This window comes from Stegastes partitus, unplaced genomic scaffold (genome assembly GCF_000690725.1).
Source record: "Stegastes partitus isolate 25-593 unplaced genomic scaffold, Stegastes_partitus-1.0.2 Scaffold2116, whole genome shotgun sequence".
Lineage (NCBI taxonomy): Eukaryota > Metazoa > Chordata > Actinopteri > Pomacentridae > Stegastes > Stegastes partitus.
In genome coordinates, this window is record NW_007579847.1 from 35,021 (window position 1) to 48,783 (window position 13,763).

General features: G+C 43.8%; 1 protein-coding gene across 1 annotated transcript; it reads left to right on the forward strand.

Moving 5' to 3' along the window:
- Nucleotides 1-274: 274 nt before the first annotated feature.
- Nucleotides 275-13,392, forward strand: prss16 (serine protease 16). Its single transcript, XM_008304020.1, has 13 exons — nt 275-281; nt 657-832; nt 1,730-1,829; nt 3,082-3,211; nt 3,717-3,840; nt 5,631-5,708; nt 6,154-6,201; nt 6,299-6,418; nt 7,171-7,335; nt 7,594-7,735; nt 7,829-8,008; nt 8,190-8,344; nt 12,775-13,392. Exons 1-13 carry the CDS (start codon nt 275-277, stop codon nt 12,844-12,846), a joined length of 1,497 nt encoding a protein of 498 aa, XP_008302242.1. The 3' UTR covers nt 12,847-13,392.
- Nucleotides 13,393-13,763: the final 371 nt, after the last annotated feature.

The window sequence follows — 13,763 nt, forward strand, 5'->3', positions numbered from 1 at the left end:
TGAGAGTCTGACAGCGTGGATATACGTTAGGTTCAGTGTGAAACATCCTGAGCTGACGGTTGAGATGCTTTTCCCACCAGCCTGCTGTCTCGTCCCCCTGCTGCTCTTTAACTGTGTTGATTCTGGTGAGTTGATGAGTGTTCCACTGAATGTGATGATGGACTTTATGGTTAGTAAAAAGTTTAAAGCGCAGTTGTTTTATAAGTGTGGCAGAAGTTTGTGCATTCATGAATACTTTGGGAACAGACAGAAACTTGCAGCTTGTGCTCTGAGCATGCCCAGTAGGTTCTGAAACCCTCTGGGTCTGAGTTGTGTCGGGGTGCTTGGACCTCATTGTACTTGGTTTAACAACGTCTGTAGTCCGGCTAGACGAGATTAGAACAAACCAAACGCTGGTGGTGACGGTGAGTCTCCTGGGAAGCTACTGTCAGATTGTTCCTGAAATAGATCATGGATTTTATCAGCTGTGTCAGTGACATGAACATCAAAGTATGCATGCTGGAATATAGGATATATATACCTGTTTTTTTTCTCGCTCGTTCAGCCAACAGAGCTGTGCAAGAATGGATCTTCAAACCCTGAGCCTTGCCTTTGCACAAACTAAACACCGGGCTCGTACAGTCGTCACACTCTTAATTGTTCCTTTCTTCCGGCAGGTCGGGTTCTGAGGACGATCAAGGAGCGTTTGCGGGATCTCCAGCTGCAGAAGAACAAGCAGCTTGTCCTGACGCTCGCGGCCGACGGGCGGCAGCCTCTGCAGCGTGTAAAGGAGGCCTGGATTCAGCAGCCTCTGGATCACTTCAACCGGCAGAACGTCAACACCTTCACTCAGGTAGAGGAGATCAGGCAAAGATCCAAACCAAGGCAGTCGGGTGTAAAATAAGGGAAAAGAAGAAAACAAATTGATGCAGAACAAGCAAGCGTTTGATTCTCTTTGATAAGGAGGTGGAATAATTCAACACTACATCAAGGAATATCAGTGTTTTAACCATTTATTCAACTCAAATAGTAGAAAACGGAACCACAACCTTGGCATCACAACTTACTGTCGCCACCTTCAGCAGAAATCTCCTCTTTCTGCAGAATTGTCCACCACTTCTGACATCAGTTTGCTGTAATTTCTGACCCCTCTTTACGCCTGTTCGAGGGTTTTCTTGCACATGCTGCCTGTTCAACACTTCAGTGGGATTCAAATCTGGCCTGTGACTGCATTTCTTCACACGACGCTCGACTATAAAAATTCAATGTCACGATAAAAGAAATCTTCCATCCCTTAGATCTTATATCCTACAGGAGAGCCATGTTTTATTTAAAGCATCAAATAAGATGCCATCATGTTACTTCTGAGGATTGTTTTGACTGCAGTACGTTTGATTAAAGCGTTTCCCTGTCAGCTTCAGTCACAGTAAAATAAGTCGCCCGTCCCACTGAACTCTGCAGCTTTCAGTTTGTTCTACAGACCAGAGCAAGCGAGCGCTGCATCCAGAGAAAGCAGGATCAGCCTTTTTATTACTCGAAATCCACCAGGCAGCGACAAGATGACGTTTCCTGACAACATGAATTGAAATGTTAAGCTTCATTTAGCTCTCACAGCCAATGTGCAAATGTGTCCACTGGAGCTTTCAGTAAAGGATTACTCACTCTAAGGCCATGATTGTGAACTACTGCTGGTTTGGGTGAACTTGAATAAACTCTTCTTTCTTTTTGTCTTTGTGTTTGTGACGTCCAGAGGTTTTTTGTGAACGAGGCGTACTGGCAGCGTCCTGATGGTCCAGTGTTTCTCTTCATCGGAGGAGAAGGGCCCATCTTTGAGTTTGATGTTCTGGCAGGTACTGAAAGATGCAGCACATGTCTTTACCTGTCCACACCTGCACTGTCTAAAGTCAGATAGGCAGACAGCACATGCTCAAACTGTGAAGCAAACATCATTAGTGACATTATAGCTTTTGATAGTTATGATATTACCATCCATCCATCATCTCTACACCTTAATCCTCACGAGGGTCATGGGGGGCTGGAGTCTATCCCAGCTGACTTAGGGTGAAGGCAGGTTCACCTGGACAGGTAACCAGTCTATCACAGGGCTACACTTAGAGACAGACAACCAAGCACACTCACATTCACACCTACGGACAATTTACCTCAGCGAGAATCACCAATTAGAACCTAGGAGAGAACCCACATCATGGAGACTCCACGCAGAAACATCCCAGGTGTCCTCACCGGGACGCGAACCGGCGGCCTTCTAGCTGCGAGGCAGTGGTGCTAACCACCGAGCCACCTTGCATGATATTACCAAACTCTGTTCAATCTGCTGACTCCCTCTCAGTCTTTAAGAAACGACTAAAGATCAGCTCTTGACTGAACACTTTCACACTTGACAGACTGAAAACAAACAAACAAACCACAAAAAACAAAACAAAAATGTTCCTATCACCTCCCACACAGCCTGCTATTGGCATCAACACCCTACCACACTTGAACTTATCTGTAGCTCTTATCAAGATTGTTTTTTCCTCATTTGATCTTTGCTTGTGTCGTATCTGCTCTCAGATGTATGTCGCTTTGGATCAAAGCTAAATGAAACTGTAGAATTTTGAACTTCTTTTTGCTCGAAATCATGAGGTTCGTACCCACCTACTCAAATGTTAATTGAGATAGTAAAAATACATTTAAGCCTGGTGACCCCTGAACCACAGAATCATGTCTTTTGTGATTCAAGGAGATGTGAATACCTTAACAACACCTTCTCTGCACATTGTAATGATTTAATATATAATTAAAAGGGTAATTAAAGATTAAAATTAAACATATTCATCATTGTTAGACAGTGGTTCAAAGCTCAACTCAGAGGAGATCTAATAAACAAGCTGTAATGATAACAAATGAACCCCTGACATCTTTTTTCACTGCCCTGCTCTCAGATTCTTACCTTTACACACCTGTTGGGCATTGACGATGTTGATCACACATTTTAACTTCTTCATTCACTTTCAATCTTCTCACACACTGCAGCTGCATTTAAAACGATGAAACCCTGCTGCTCCCTGCATCTTATCTGTTCTGAACATATTTCCCCAGGTCACCACGTTGACATGGCTCAAGAGCACGGGGCGCTGCTACTGGCTCTGGAGCACCGTTTCTATGGCGACAGCATCAACCCCGATGGCCTCAGAACGGAGAAGCTGGCAGACCTGAGCAGCCAGCAGGCGTTAGTGTCGCTCTCCACCAGTGTGTGTGTGTGTGTGTGTGTGCATGCATAGGTGCACAGCTTATTTCCTCCCCACTTCCTCATTGCATATGTATGTGCATCTGTCTTTTTTTTTTTTTAGTTTCTTTATATTCATTCACTTGTTTCTCTTCGTACATGTGCGATTTTATATGTTTGAGTGTTTAGTGTGCCTCCAATAATCCAGTTCATCACATCACAAGGGAAACAATGATCCAACAGTTGCATCATAGTTGTTGTTGTTGTTGTTGTTGTTTTTAGCATATTGTGTATTATGGGTACCTCCCAGCCAGTACAGGTCTGAACACTAATCATAGTCATGGACATAAGAGCATTTCCTGTCCAAAGAAAACATGGTCCAGAAAAGTCTATCAAGAAGAAAGCGCTAGTGTGTTTTTACAAGTGTGCCTCTGCCTGTTTGTGCATCTATCCACGGTATGTAAGTGCCAGAGGTACTGATTTTTGTATTCTGTTCTCTTTGGTTCAGGCTCACCGACTTGGCTGTGTTCCACCAGTACATCAGCCAAAGCTTCAATCTGACTCACAGGAACACTTGGATCAGCTTCGGAGGCTCGTACTCCGGAGCTCTGTCCGCCTGGTTCAGAGGAAAGGTCGGACATGGCATCTCTGGAAACATCCAAAGTTACAGAAAGCTTAAACACACGGCGCCTCACAAACAAACACTAATCCTGTAAGAGACAGAGACGGATTTTTTTTTTTAATCTTCAGTGGAGTCCTAACTGCTCCGAATCAGCACACAGAGTCGTCTCTCAAGTCAAAGCAAGGAGCCAACATGCACAATACAGATTCTGATCAAGTGACTGACTACAAACATGAAGCATCGGTTCTTACATACAGACAGTTAACAGAAAACAAATGGGTGTGACTGGTGTTTTGACTTCCTGCTAAGAACATCATTGCCCTTATCTCACACTCACAAGGTGAAAAGAACATTTACTGCATTAACTCACAGACTTTTCCCAAAGATCATTGCATCATAACACAGAATTATTAAGAATTTACTCCCTTCCATCCTAAAACAACATTTATCCAGCCAGACACTGTGACCGTGAGAACACGTATGAAGAGATTATTTGTGTTTGCGCTGCATCATTTTACAAAAACGTATCACATGAAAATCTCTGCATTGAAACCCGCTGATAAGAATCAGAGAGCAGAGTGTGAGTCATCTGTTTCTGCAGAATTGTTTCATAAGGTCGCTCTTTTGCTCACATCTCACAGGAGATAAGAGAAGACGTACTGAATCTCCTTTTAAATAGCATATGAATTCATCACCTGCTGTCGTGGCTGCGCTCAGAAACTCCCGGCTGAAAAAAAAAAATGTTTGTCTCCACATATGAGACACGGAGTTCATCCAGTGCTCCTATTAGTTTTCCTATTGTTGCGAATCCTATGAAAAGCCGTATTAATCCGTCTCTCAGTGATTTCTGTCGTCCGTACTCTGTCTGCAGCTCGTTCTATACTAAAAATAGAAATTTGCAATTGGGTAGGTTTCTATGGAAGCCCATTTCCAACAATATGATGGGAAAAAAAAGTCCTGTAAGCTCATATAATGACATTGTAACGTGAAGCTTTCCTGAAATAATAATTTAGTAGCTTTGAATAGAGAGAAATGTTCTCAAAACTTGCAAATGTCTTTTTCCTCCTACGTGCCAAAGCAACAGAAGCTTGCAGACCCAGACGGAAACCACCTTTAAAGACTGAGACGTGAATTCACAAACCGTTTGTGGTTTTGGTGGAATCGCACAGCATCAGATTAAGATTCCAAACTGCAGAGAGAAAGCTGCAGAGGGACCAGATTTACTAAGACAGATGAAGCTGAACTGCCATCTTTCACTGACCAACAGCTGCAAACATCTGGCAAACAGCACGGCTGCAGATGGATGCACCAGAAGTGTTGGATGGCCGAGATAGCTGCTGACAGAGGAGCTGTGTCAAACGATGTGACTGATTTCTCTGAGATATGAACTCCTTATTTCTAGAAAGTTTCCGATTATATTCGTTTACAGGATCTTTTTTTGTTGGCAGGAATGGGCTTCCATAGATTCACCAAGCGTCAGATCTGTGGAATCCCAGTTAATTGTGCATCTGTTGGCATGTTTACTGTAAATATTGTGTCAGTGAGCAGCATGGGGTGGCTCAGCGATGCGTACGACAAGCTTTAGATACACAGACGCATTTTTCTTTGTGGGATTTGTTTATTGTTGGTGTCGATCTTCTCGTATCTTAATCCTCCTCAATATCCAGTCTTGTGTTGCTTGATGCATTTTTTTTCTCTTCATACACATCGCAAGTGAGAAAAACAACAAATTATGAATGCATTTGTCTATATTATGTAATTTAAGCTCTTGGTACTCTTCTGTTTTGCCTCCGACTGCAGTTTCCTGGTCTGGTGTATGGGGCTGTGGCCTCCTCTGCTCCGGTCAAGGCAAAGCTGGACTTTTCTGCCTACAACAATGTAAGCTGGCACAATCCATGGTTACAGTATTAGCATCCTACCAACATTAGACAAAGAAACCAAAGCTTTAAGCAAACAATAAGAATGACACAAAGAAAAAAACTCAAATGTTAACAGCTGATGCACTTTCTTTAAATTTCCACCGTTGAGTATTATTGTCTAAATGCTGTTTCCAAGCTGTCTCTAAAAATCAATAGCAGTAAAAAATAATTACGAAGACACTTTTTTATTTTCATTTTGAACTATTTTCTGTGCAAAAACAATCTAATTTTAAGAAACAAATTCTAAAATCCTCTTCTCAGGCTGTTAAACAAATAAAAAACACGTTCTTCCCCCTCAGTGTCCTCAGGTCTACCTTCGGCTCTGCACACGGAAACATAATTTGATGCTAATTCTGATTCTGGTTTCCTTGTCACTCACACATTTGACACTTCCTGTGTTTCAGGTCGTTGGCTCGGGGTTGATGAATGAGGCCGTTGGAGGTTCAGAGAAGGTGCGAAGGCCACCACCTGCCTGTGCATCGTATGACAGTCATTAAACCCTGTCTGTTGCCGTTTCTGTTGAATTCCCTCTCATCCTCTTTTTTGCAGTGTCTGGCTAAGGTGCGGGAAGCGTTTGCTGCGGTGGAAGCAGCGCTGATGGGTGGAAACGTCAGCCAGGTGGCCAAAGACTTTGGCTGCTGTCAGATCCCCGAGGATCACGACGATCAGGTTTGTTGTTTTTCATGACGGGAAAGCTGTGAAAGCTCAGTAGTTGTTAGCTTTAACAAAGGGAGGCAGTGTAGCAGCTGGAGCACATTTTTATTTTTGTTTTAGTGAGGATTTAAAATGCATTCTTTAGCACCACATGCTGATGTAGTGAAACCTCCATACTTGATGGTTCTACATGTGACCACTAAACAGGACGTTGAACTGCATTACTGGACGGTGACGATAACCTACAGGTTGCACAAAGCAACTAAATCACCGGTTCAAACCCTTTTCACGGTCCAGGTCAACATCTAGATTTTAAAATTGCATGTGCACTATTTATTAAAAAGACTAATTTGGTCACGTCTGCATTTTTACTGTAGGATGCAGATTGGTAGACATTTCACAACACATCTCTGCTCAATAGGTTACTAATTATAACTCTCATTTGCATTTGAAGTGTAGGTGTTGCATATAATTAATCAGATCATTACTTTTAAACATGTTTTCCATGTTAGACTAGAGTTAGACTGACTTTATTAATCCCCAGAGGGAAAGTCAGTTGTTACACAGCAGCATGAATATTCAACAGAGGGCACAAACAAAAGTAAAAAGACGACACAGAATATTAGGGTATAAAATGAAGGTAAAATAAAATAAAAAATCTTGGCAATCAGTATCATTTACTCTTTATTTTTTGTATTCTTCTTCTGCTGTTGGATCAAATGTTCCCCAGTGGACCGTAACTCTCTTATCCTACGTCTTCGCTTCAGGTGGAGCTGATGCAAACCTTGGCCGACATTGTGATGGGAACGGTGCAGTACAATGAAGAAGGGGTGCTCATGTCCATCAGGGAGCTCTGCGGCGTCATGACCAACACCAGCGATGAGTATGAGGAAGAGATGGAAGCCTACACCCGCCTCGTCAAACTGTCACAGGTATGGAACACCCGAAGGCCTCTGTTATCTCGTGTCATGCTCAGATTTCACCACCGGGTGTCACTGCTGAGCTGTTTTCATGAGTTCAGCACAAGCGAAATGAAAAGGTGTAATCACTGGGGATTTCTTTTATTTGAAGAGACATACAGCTCCCAGGGCAGGTGCTTTTCTTTTAATGTTTTATGCGTGTTTCTTTTGTGTGTGTGTGTGTGTGTGTGTGTGTGTGTGTGTGTGTGTATGTGTTTGTGCACTCTGCAGGTCTACCGGTCCACCAGTGAGGAGTTGTGTATGGACGTCTCCCACGAGAAAACACTGAAGGATCTGATGGACACGTCTGTCCACTCTGGCAGGAGAGCAGAGAGGCAGTGGACCTACCAGACCTGCACAGAGTTTGGATTCTGTACAACACACACACACACACACACACACACACATATATATAGTCAACCATCCTTCTTTCTGTCCCCTGAACCCCTTTTTCATGTGTGTGTAGATGAAACTTGTGAGGATGCTGCTTGTCCGTTCTCTGGGATGTTGACCCTGCACGCTCAGACTAAGCTCTGTACCGCGGTGTTCGGCGTTTCCCAGCATTCCCTGCCTGCACGCATCGCCTTCACTAACAATTACTACGGAGGAGACAACCCGCGCACACACAGGGTCCTCTATGTTAACGGTGAGACAAAATCATTACAATCACAGCAAGTGAAAGAGGAAGCAGAGCAAAGCATCACCAGTAAGATGCAGCTGTAATCAATTCTTCTGGACAATGAAGTGACCTCTTGTTCTCTCCTTAGACTAGAGAGCGGTGGTGAGGGACCGTATTGACTTTAAAGTCTGTCTCATCACTGCCACAGGTGGGATTGACCCGTGGAAGGAGCTGTCAGTGGTCCGGGACGGGACCGAGGAAGGAGAAGAGGCTCAGACAGTTTTCATTAAGGACACTGCTCACTGTGCAGATATGGCGAGCAGAAGGTTCACAGACCGGCACTCGCTCAGGAGAGCCAGACAGGTACAGCATGCACACCTCACGTCATCACAAACCGGTAGAGCCAATCAGAAACAATCCTCAGCACAAGGTCCTCTTTTGTTAACGTCTCTGTTGTTGTGACAAACCTCCACAATCTCCATGACGACTGAACAAAGTCTGTCTGCTGATGAAGATTTTATAAAGGACCGTTTCTGAGGTCACTCCTTGGAGCATCATTCAGATACCAGTCGGGGTTGTTGCTGCATTAAAGGATTAGTTCACCTCTTTCTACGTCTGACTTACAACAACACTCACAAGCTGTGTGTGCTTTGAAAGAGTCGTCGGTTTGCTGCCTTTCCTACTTGCTCCTGATGCTACTTCAGTTTAGGAGACAATATCTGCAGGCCTCATTCTGTTTAGAAACGCATTTAAATGAAAAAACCAAACCTGAGGCGATTCTTTTACTTTCACCTCTTTTTGTCCCTCGTCTGTACTTAAACAAGAAAACACTTTCCAGGGAAACAGGAAGAGACTAATTAACTCTTAAATTAAACTATAGAAGACTTGATTTGACCTTGAGGCTGCTTTCAGACCAACTTTAGCCTTCTGTGGACAAACTGCATCCGCCTCATTCATCAGGGCAGCGGGAGGGTCAACATGAAGGGCTCCAGCAGGGTTAGATTTCCACATTAACATCATCCATCCAGGTGTTGCACTGGCTTATCAAACTCATGCAATCACATGAACAACATTCAGTACTTCCACTTCTTACCTTATTACTGCTGAGATGAAGAAGGAGGGAATTCCTGCTCTAAAACCTTTCAGAGATGTAAAATCTTGTCTACCACGGTGCAGTTCAATGTTCATCCTTACACAGATCATCATGCTATCTGTGGTATACAGCAAGGTGACTAATTAAAGGAAAAAAAAATAACAAATGAGTAGAAAAACACAATGGATGCAGATAATTTAACACAGGTTTGGTACAGTTAAGCAGTTACGTCTGTGAAGATTCTCAGTCATCCAGGTCATGGTTGTTCTCGTAGTTTAATCGTAGCAGCTGGACCTGCTTGAGTTCCTTGAAGACGCTCCACCTCTCATCCAAGAGGCTTCATCAGCTCTGACTGACTAGTTGGGAGTTCCACATACTGATATCCTAAAGGAGCCATTAACACCTGAGTTGAGGTTTCAATTGGGGGTTTGCTGCTCTTCCCCCTCGTTATGTGGTTCGTTAGTGCTCCCCCTGCCACAGTGGAGTTCATTAGGGTCTTTTGTGGCTAGGTGTGGAGGTGGTTTCATCTTCCTGGGGAGAGATCTTAGGACTGAGCAGTAAACAGGTGAGGGGTGATGCCTCAGACCTCCACCTCTGTTGAGGGATGGTCTTTCCAGTAGATGTCTTCTTTCAGTCCTCTCTCAAACCATCTGTCCTCCCTGCTGGCCAAAATCTGTACATTGTTGTCTTCAAATGAGTGTCCTTTGTCCTTCAGCTGCAGGTGGACTGCTAAGTCCTGTCCTGAGGAGCTGCTCTTCTGTGTTGTGCTTGTGGACTGGTTATTTGTCTCCCCCGGGTGCAGGTCTGGGCATTCCTCGCTGCACTAGACTGCGTGTCCAGATGTGTGCCTCAGGTGTTAAAGGCTCCTTAAGGATAAAAGTATGTGGAACTCCCAACTAGTCAGTCAGAGCTGATGAAGCCTCTTGGATGAGAGGTGGAACGTCTTCAAGGAACTCAAGCAAGTCCAGTACAGAGAGGGATATTGTACTGGCACTGCCGGGCATAAATCCTCCTTACAAAGAAGACTGTTTGGTGGTGCAGGAACCACGACGCTGGTCTACAGNGGGTCAACATGAAGGGCTCCAGCAGGGTTAGATTTCCACATTAACATCATCCATCCAGGTGTTGCACTGGCTTATCAAACTCATGCAATCACACATTGCTGCTGGATTACTTTGCAACATGAACCACAAATCACTACTTCTCCTTCTTACCTTATTACTGCTGAGATGAAAAAGGAGGTAATTCCTGCTATAAAACCTTTCAGAGATGTAAAATCTTGTCTACCACGGTGCAGTTGAATGTTCATCCTTCCACAGATCATCATGCTATCTGTAGTATACAGCTAGGTGACAAATTAAAGGAAAGAAATGAATAAATGAGTAGAAAAACACAATGAATGCAGATAATTTAACACAGGTTTGGTACAGGTAAGCAGTTATGTCTGAAGATCCTCAGTCGTCCAGGTCATGGTTGTTCTCGTAGTTTAATCATAGCAACTGGACTTGCTTGAGTTTCTTGAAGACGTTCCACCTCTCATCCAAGAGGCTTCATCAGTTCTGACTGACTAGTTGGGAGTTCCACATACTGATATCCTTAAGGAGCCATTAACACCTGAGTTGAGGTTTCAGTTGGGGGTTTGCTGCTCCTCCCCCTCATTATGTGGGTCGTTAGTGCTCCTCCTGCCACAGTGGGGTTCATTAGGGTCTTTTGTGGCTAGGTGTGGATGTGGTTTCATCTTCCTGGGGAGAGATCTTAGGACTGAGCAGTAAACAGGTGAGGGGTGATGCCTCAGACCTCCACCTCTGTTGAGGGACGGTCTTTCCAGTAGATGGATTCTTTCAGTCCTCTCTCAAACCGTCTGGCCAAAATCTGTACATTGTTGTCTTCAAATGAGTGTCCTTTGTCCTTAAGCTGCAGGTGGACTGCTGAGTCCTGTCCTGAGGAGCTGCTCTTCTGTGTTGTGCTTGTGGAGTGGTTGTTTTGTCTCCCTCGGGTGCAGGTCTGGGCATTCCTCGCTGCACTGGACTGCGTGTCCAGATGTGTGCCTCAGGTGTTAAAGGCTCCTTAAGGACAGAAGTATCTGGAACTCCCAACTAGTCAGTCAGAGCTGATGAAGCCTCTTGGATGAGAGGTGGAACGTCTTCAAGGAACTCAAGCAGGTCCAGTTGCTACGATTAAACTACGAGAATAGCTAAGCAGTTGCCATCTAGTCGTGCTCTGTGTTTCTATAAAAATGCTGCCACTCCGGTTGAGCTGATTTTCTATCAAGACGGCGAGAGGAAAAAAAATCTGTGACTTTTAAGAAGTGTGTTTGCTGTTGGGACACAAATTGCAGGAGCTTCAGTTACAAAGATTGCTTCACTGGCTGCTATTAGAAAGGCATCAGGAAATAGGTTTGGAAATTAAGATTTAATATCATGAATGTGATGATTGTGCATTAGTGACATCTGGAAGGACAAAGAGAAGAGCAAAGCTTCCTCAGGTGTCTGAGAATCTGAGCAAGAACAGACCAACCATTACAGAGAGGGATATTGTACTGGCACTGCCGGGCATAAATCCTCCTTACAAAGAAGACTGTTTGGTGGTGCAGGAACCACGACGCTGGTCTACAGAGACGTGGGAAGAAGTGATATGGTCCAACTTCACCATGTTGTTCAGCAGTGTGGTGCACATCCACAGACTGTATATGAAAGATGGATGTAGCTTCCAGGTGGGAAAAGTGAAGCCACTGCAGACATCCTTTATAATGGCCAGCAGGGGGCGACTCAAAAAGATCAAACAAAAAGGTGTCTGATTACGCAGAAGTTCATCAGAAAATCACCCGACTTTCCCCTTGATCTGTTACCTCAGTAAACATTTTCTTAATAAGTTTATGGTCTCAGTTGTTAGTTTCAAGACTTTTTGAATACAGCACGGTTTTTATTTTGTAAATTAGGATCCCATTCTCGGTAAAACAGATGCTAAAGTTGGGTTTATTTCAAGTTTCCATCGTATTGCCGTGTGTGTCAGCCTCACGTCCAATTTTTAAAAACCAAGATGGTGTTGCCCACATTCCAAACTTGAGGCTTTAAAATGATAATCCACAAACCAACCTACGTTTATCTTTTATATACAACATATGCCAAAAGAACAGGTGAAGCCGTGCGTCCATATGTCTTCTGAGAAGGAAATCAAATCAGTACAACGCTGTCCAGAGTCATGAAACATATCCTATCGTTTTTTCTGATTTGAGTGATCTTTTCCAGGATGACAATAGCTCCATCTACAGGACACGAGGGCTCACTGGATGGTTTGAGGAAAATTATGTGAATCACTATTTCACAGTGGCCAGATTTAGACATGGTTGAGCATCATATGGGAGTTAGACAGCTTGCTCTACCACCATCATCTCATGAGGGACTATTTTTTGGAAGGATCAAGTATTTGAAGTGGAAATTTTTTTTCCTTTAACTTCGCATCCATTTATATATATTAATATTTTGGGGTTGGGTCTCATTACTGCCTAACGAATCACTTATTGTAATATCATGAATGACACATTTTAATCATCCCTCATCAAAATCAGCTTTAAAGCTCATCAGCAACCATAATTTATGTCTGAATGTGTGTTAGTTATCTTGATAAAGCACAAAAAAGACTGAAGTATACGTGTTCAGTGATTTCTAACACATTATTTTCCCATCTTTCCACCTCTCAGGAGATTGAGAAACACGTGGCGCGCTGGCTGAAGACAGCTGCCGAGGAGAAGGCGGAGAACAGAACAGTGTGATCACATCACATTACAACCTGATCGGCTCTTATCGCCTGAAACTGATAAGAACTAGTTAATAATCTGGCCTGCCTCTGCGCTCTGCTTCGCCCTCCATTTCCTCTCCCCGGCTCCCTTCACCCTCCATCTATAACCGTCTCAGAGCGCCGCAGCTGATCTGTGTGTGTGGTTTTAGCTTTGGTTTGATTTATTTCGACTTGTGTGTGCGTTTACAGATGTCCTTGCTGTGATGTGTTTGGATTAGCACTCAGTTTTAAATTATATTGGAGTTTGTTTTTTTTTTTTTTGACAGTTTCTGCTTCTACATTTATAATAACAATGGCTTGGTGGCTCTTTCCTACTTGTTCATTTTTGTGTGGTGCAGATAAAATAAAATGTTTGTTTTCGTGCGATTCATCAGTTGTCATAACCTTGTCGAGTCACTAGGGTGTGATATTGCTGCATAGGTGGGAAACCCGTTCCTTAAATCACTGCATATCAAAGTTCAGAGAGATTGAGCAGTGGTTTGGGATGAAATACAGTAAAGCTGCTAATCTGGAACATTTCGCTCCGTTGTTTTGGCGTCATTTTGGTTTGAATGTGAAATATGTCATCCGTATCAGTGGATGTTGTTGTGTTGGTGAGAGAAGTCATGACGAGATCGGAGGGTGTTTGTGAGAGAAAGGTGAGGAAGCACCAGTTGTCCCAAGGCCATCTGTTTCCTCGTGTGTGTGTGTGTGCGTGTGTGTGTGCCTGTGTGTGTGTGAACCTCTCTGCAGGGGGGTCAAAAGTGGGAGGTCACGACCCTGCTGACCCCGTGGGAGTGGAGATCATCAATCAACTGGAGGTTGGACAGAGCAGCAGGAGGGGACACACAAGCGCATGCAAACACACAAACACACACACACACATACCTTGGTACTGTAACAAACACTTGG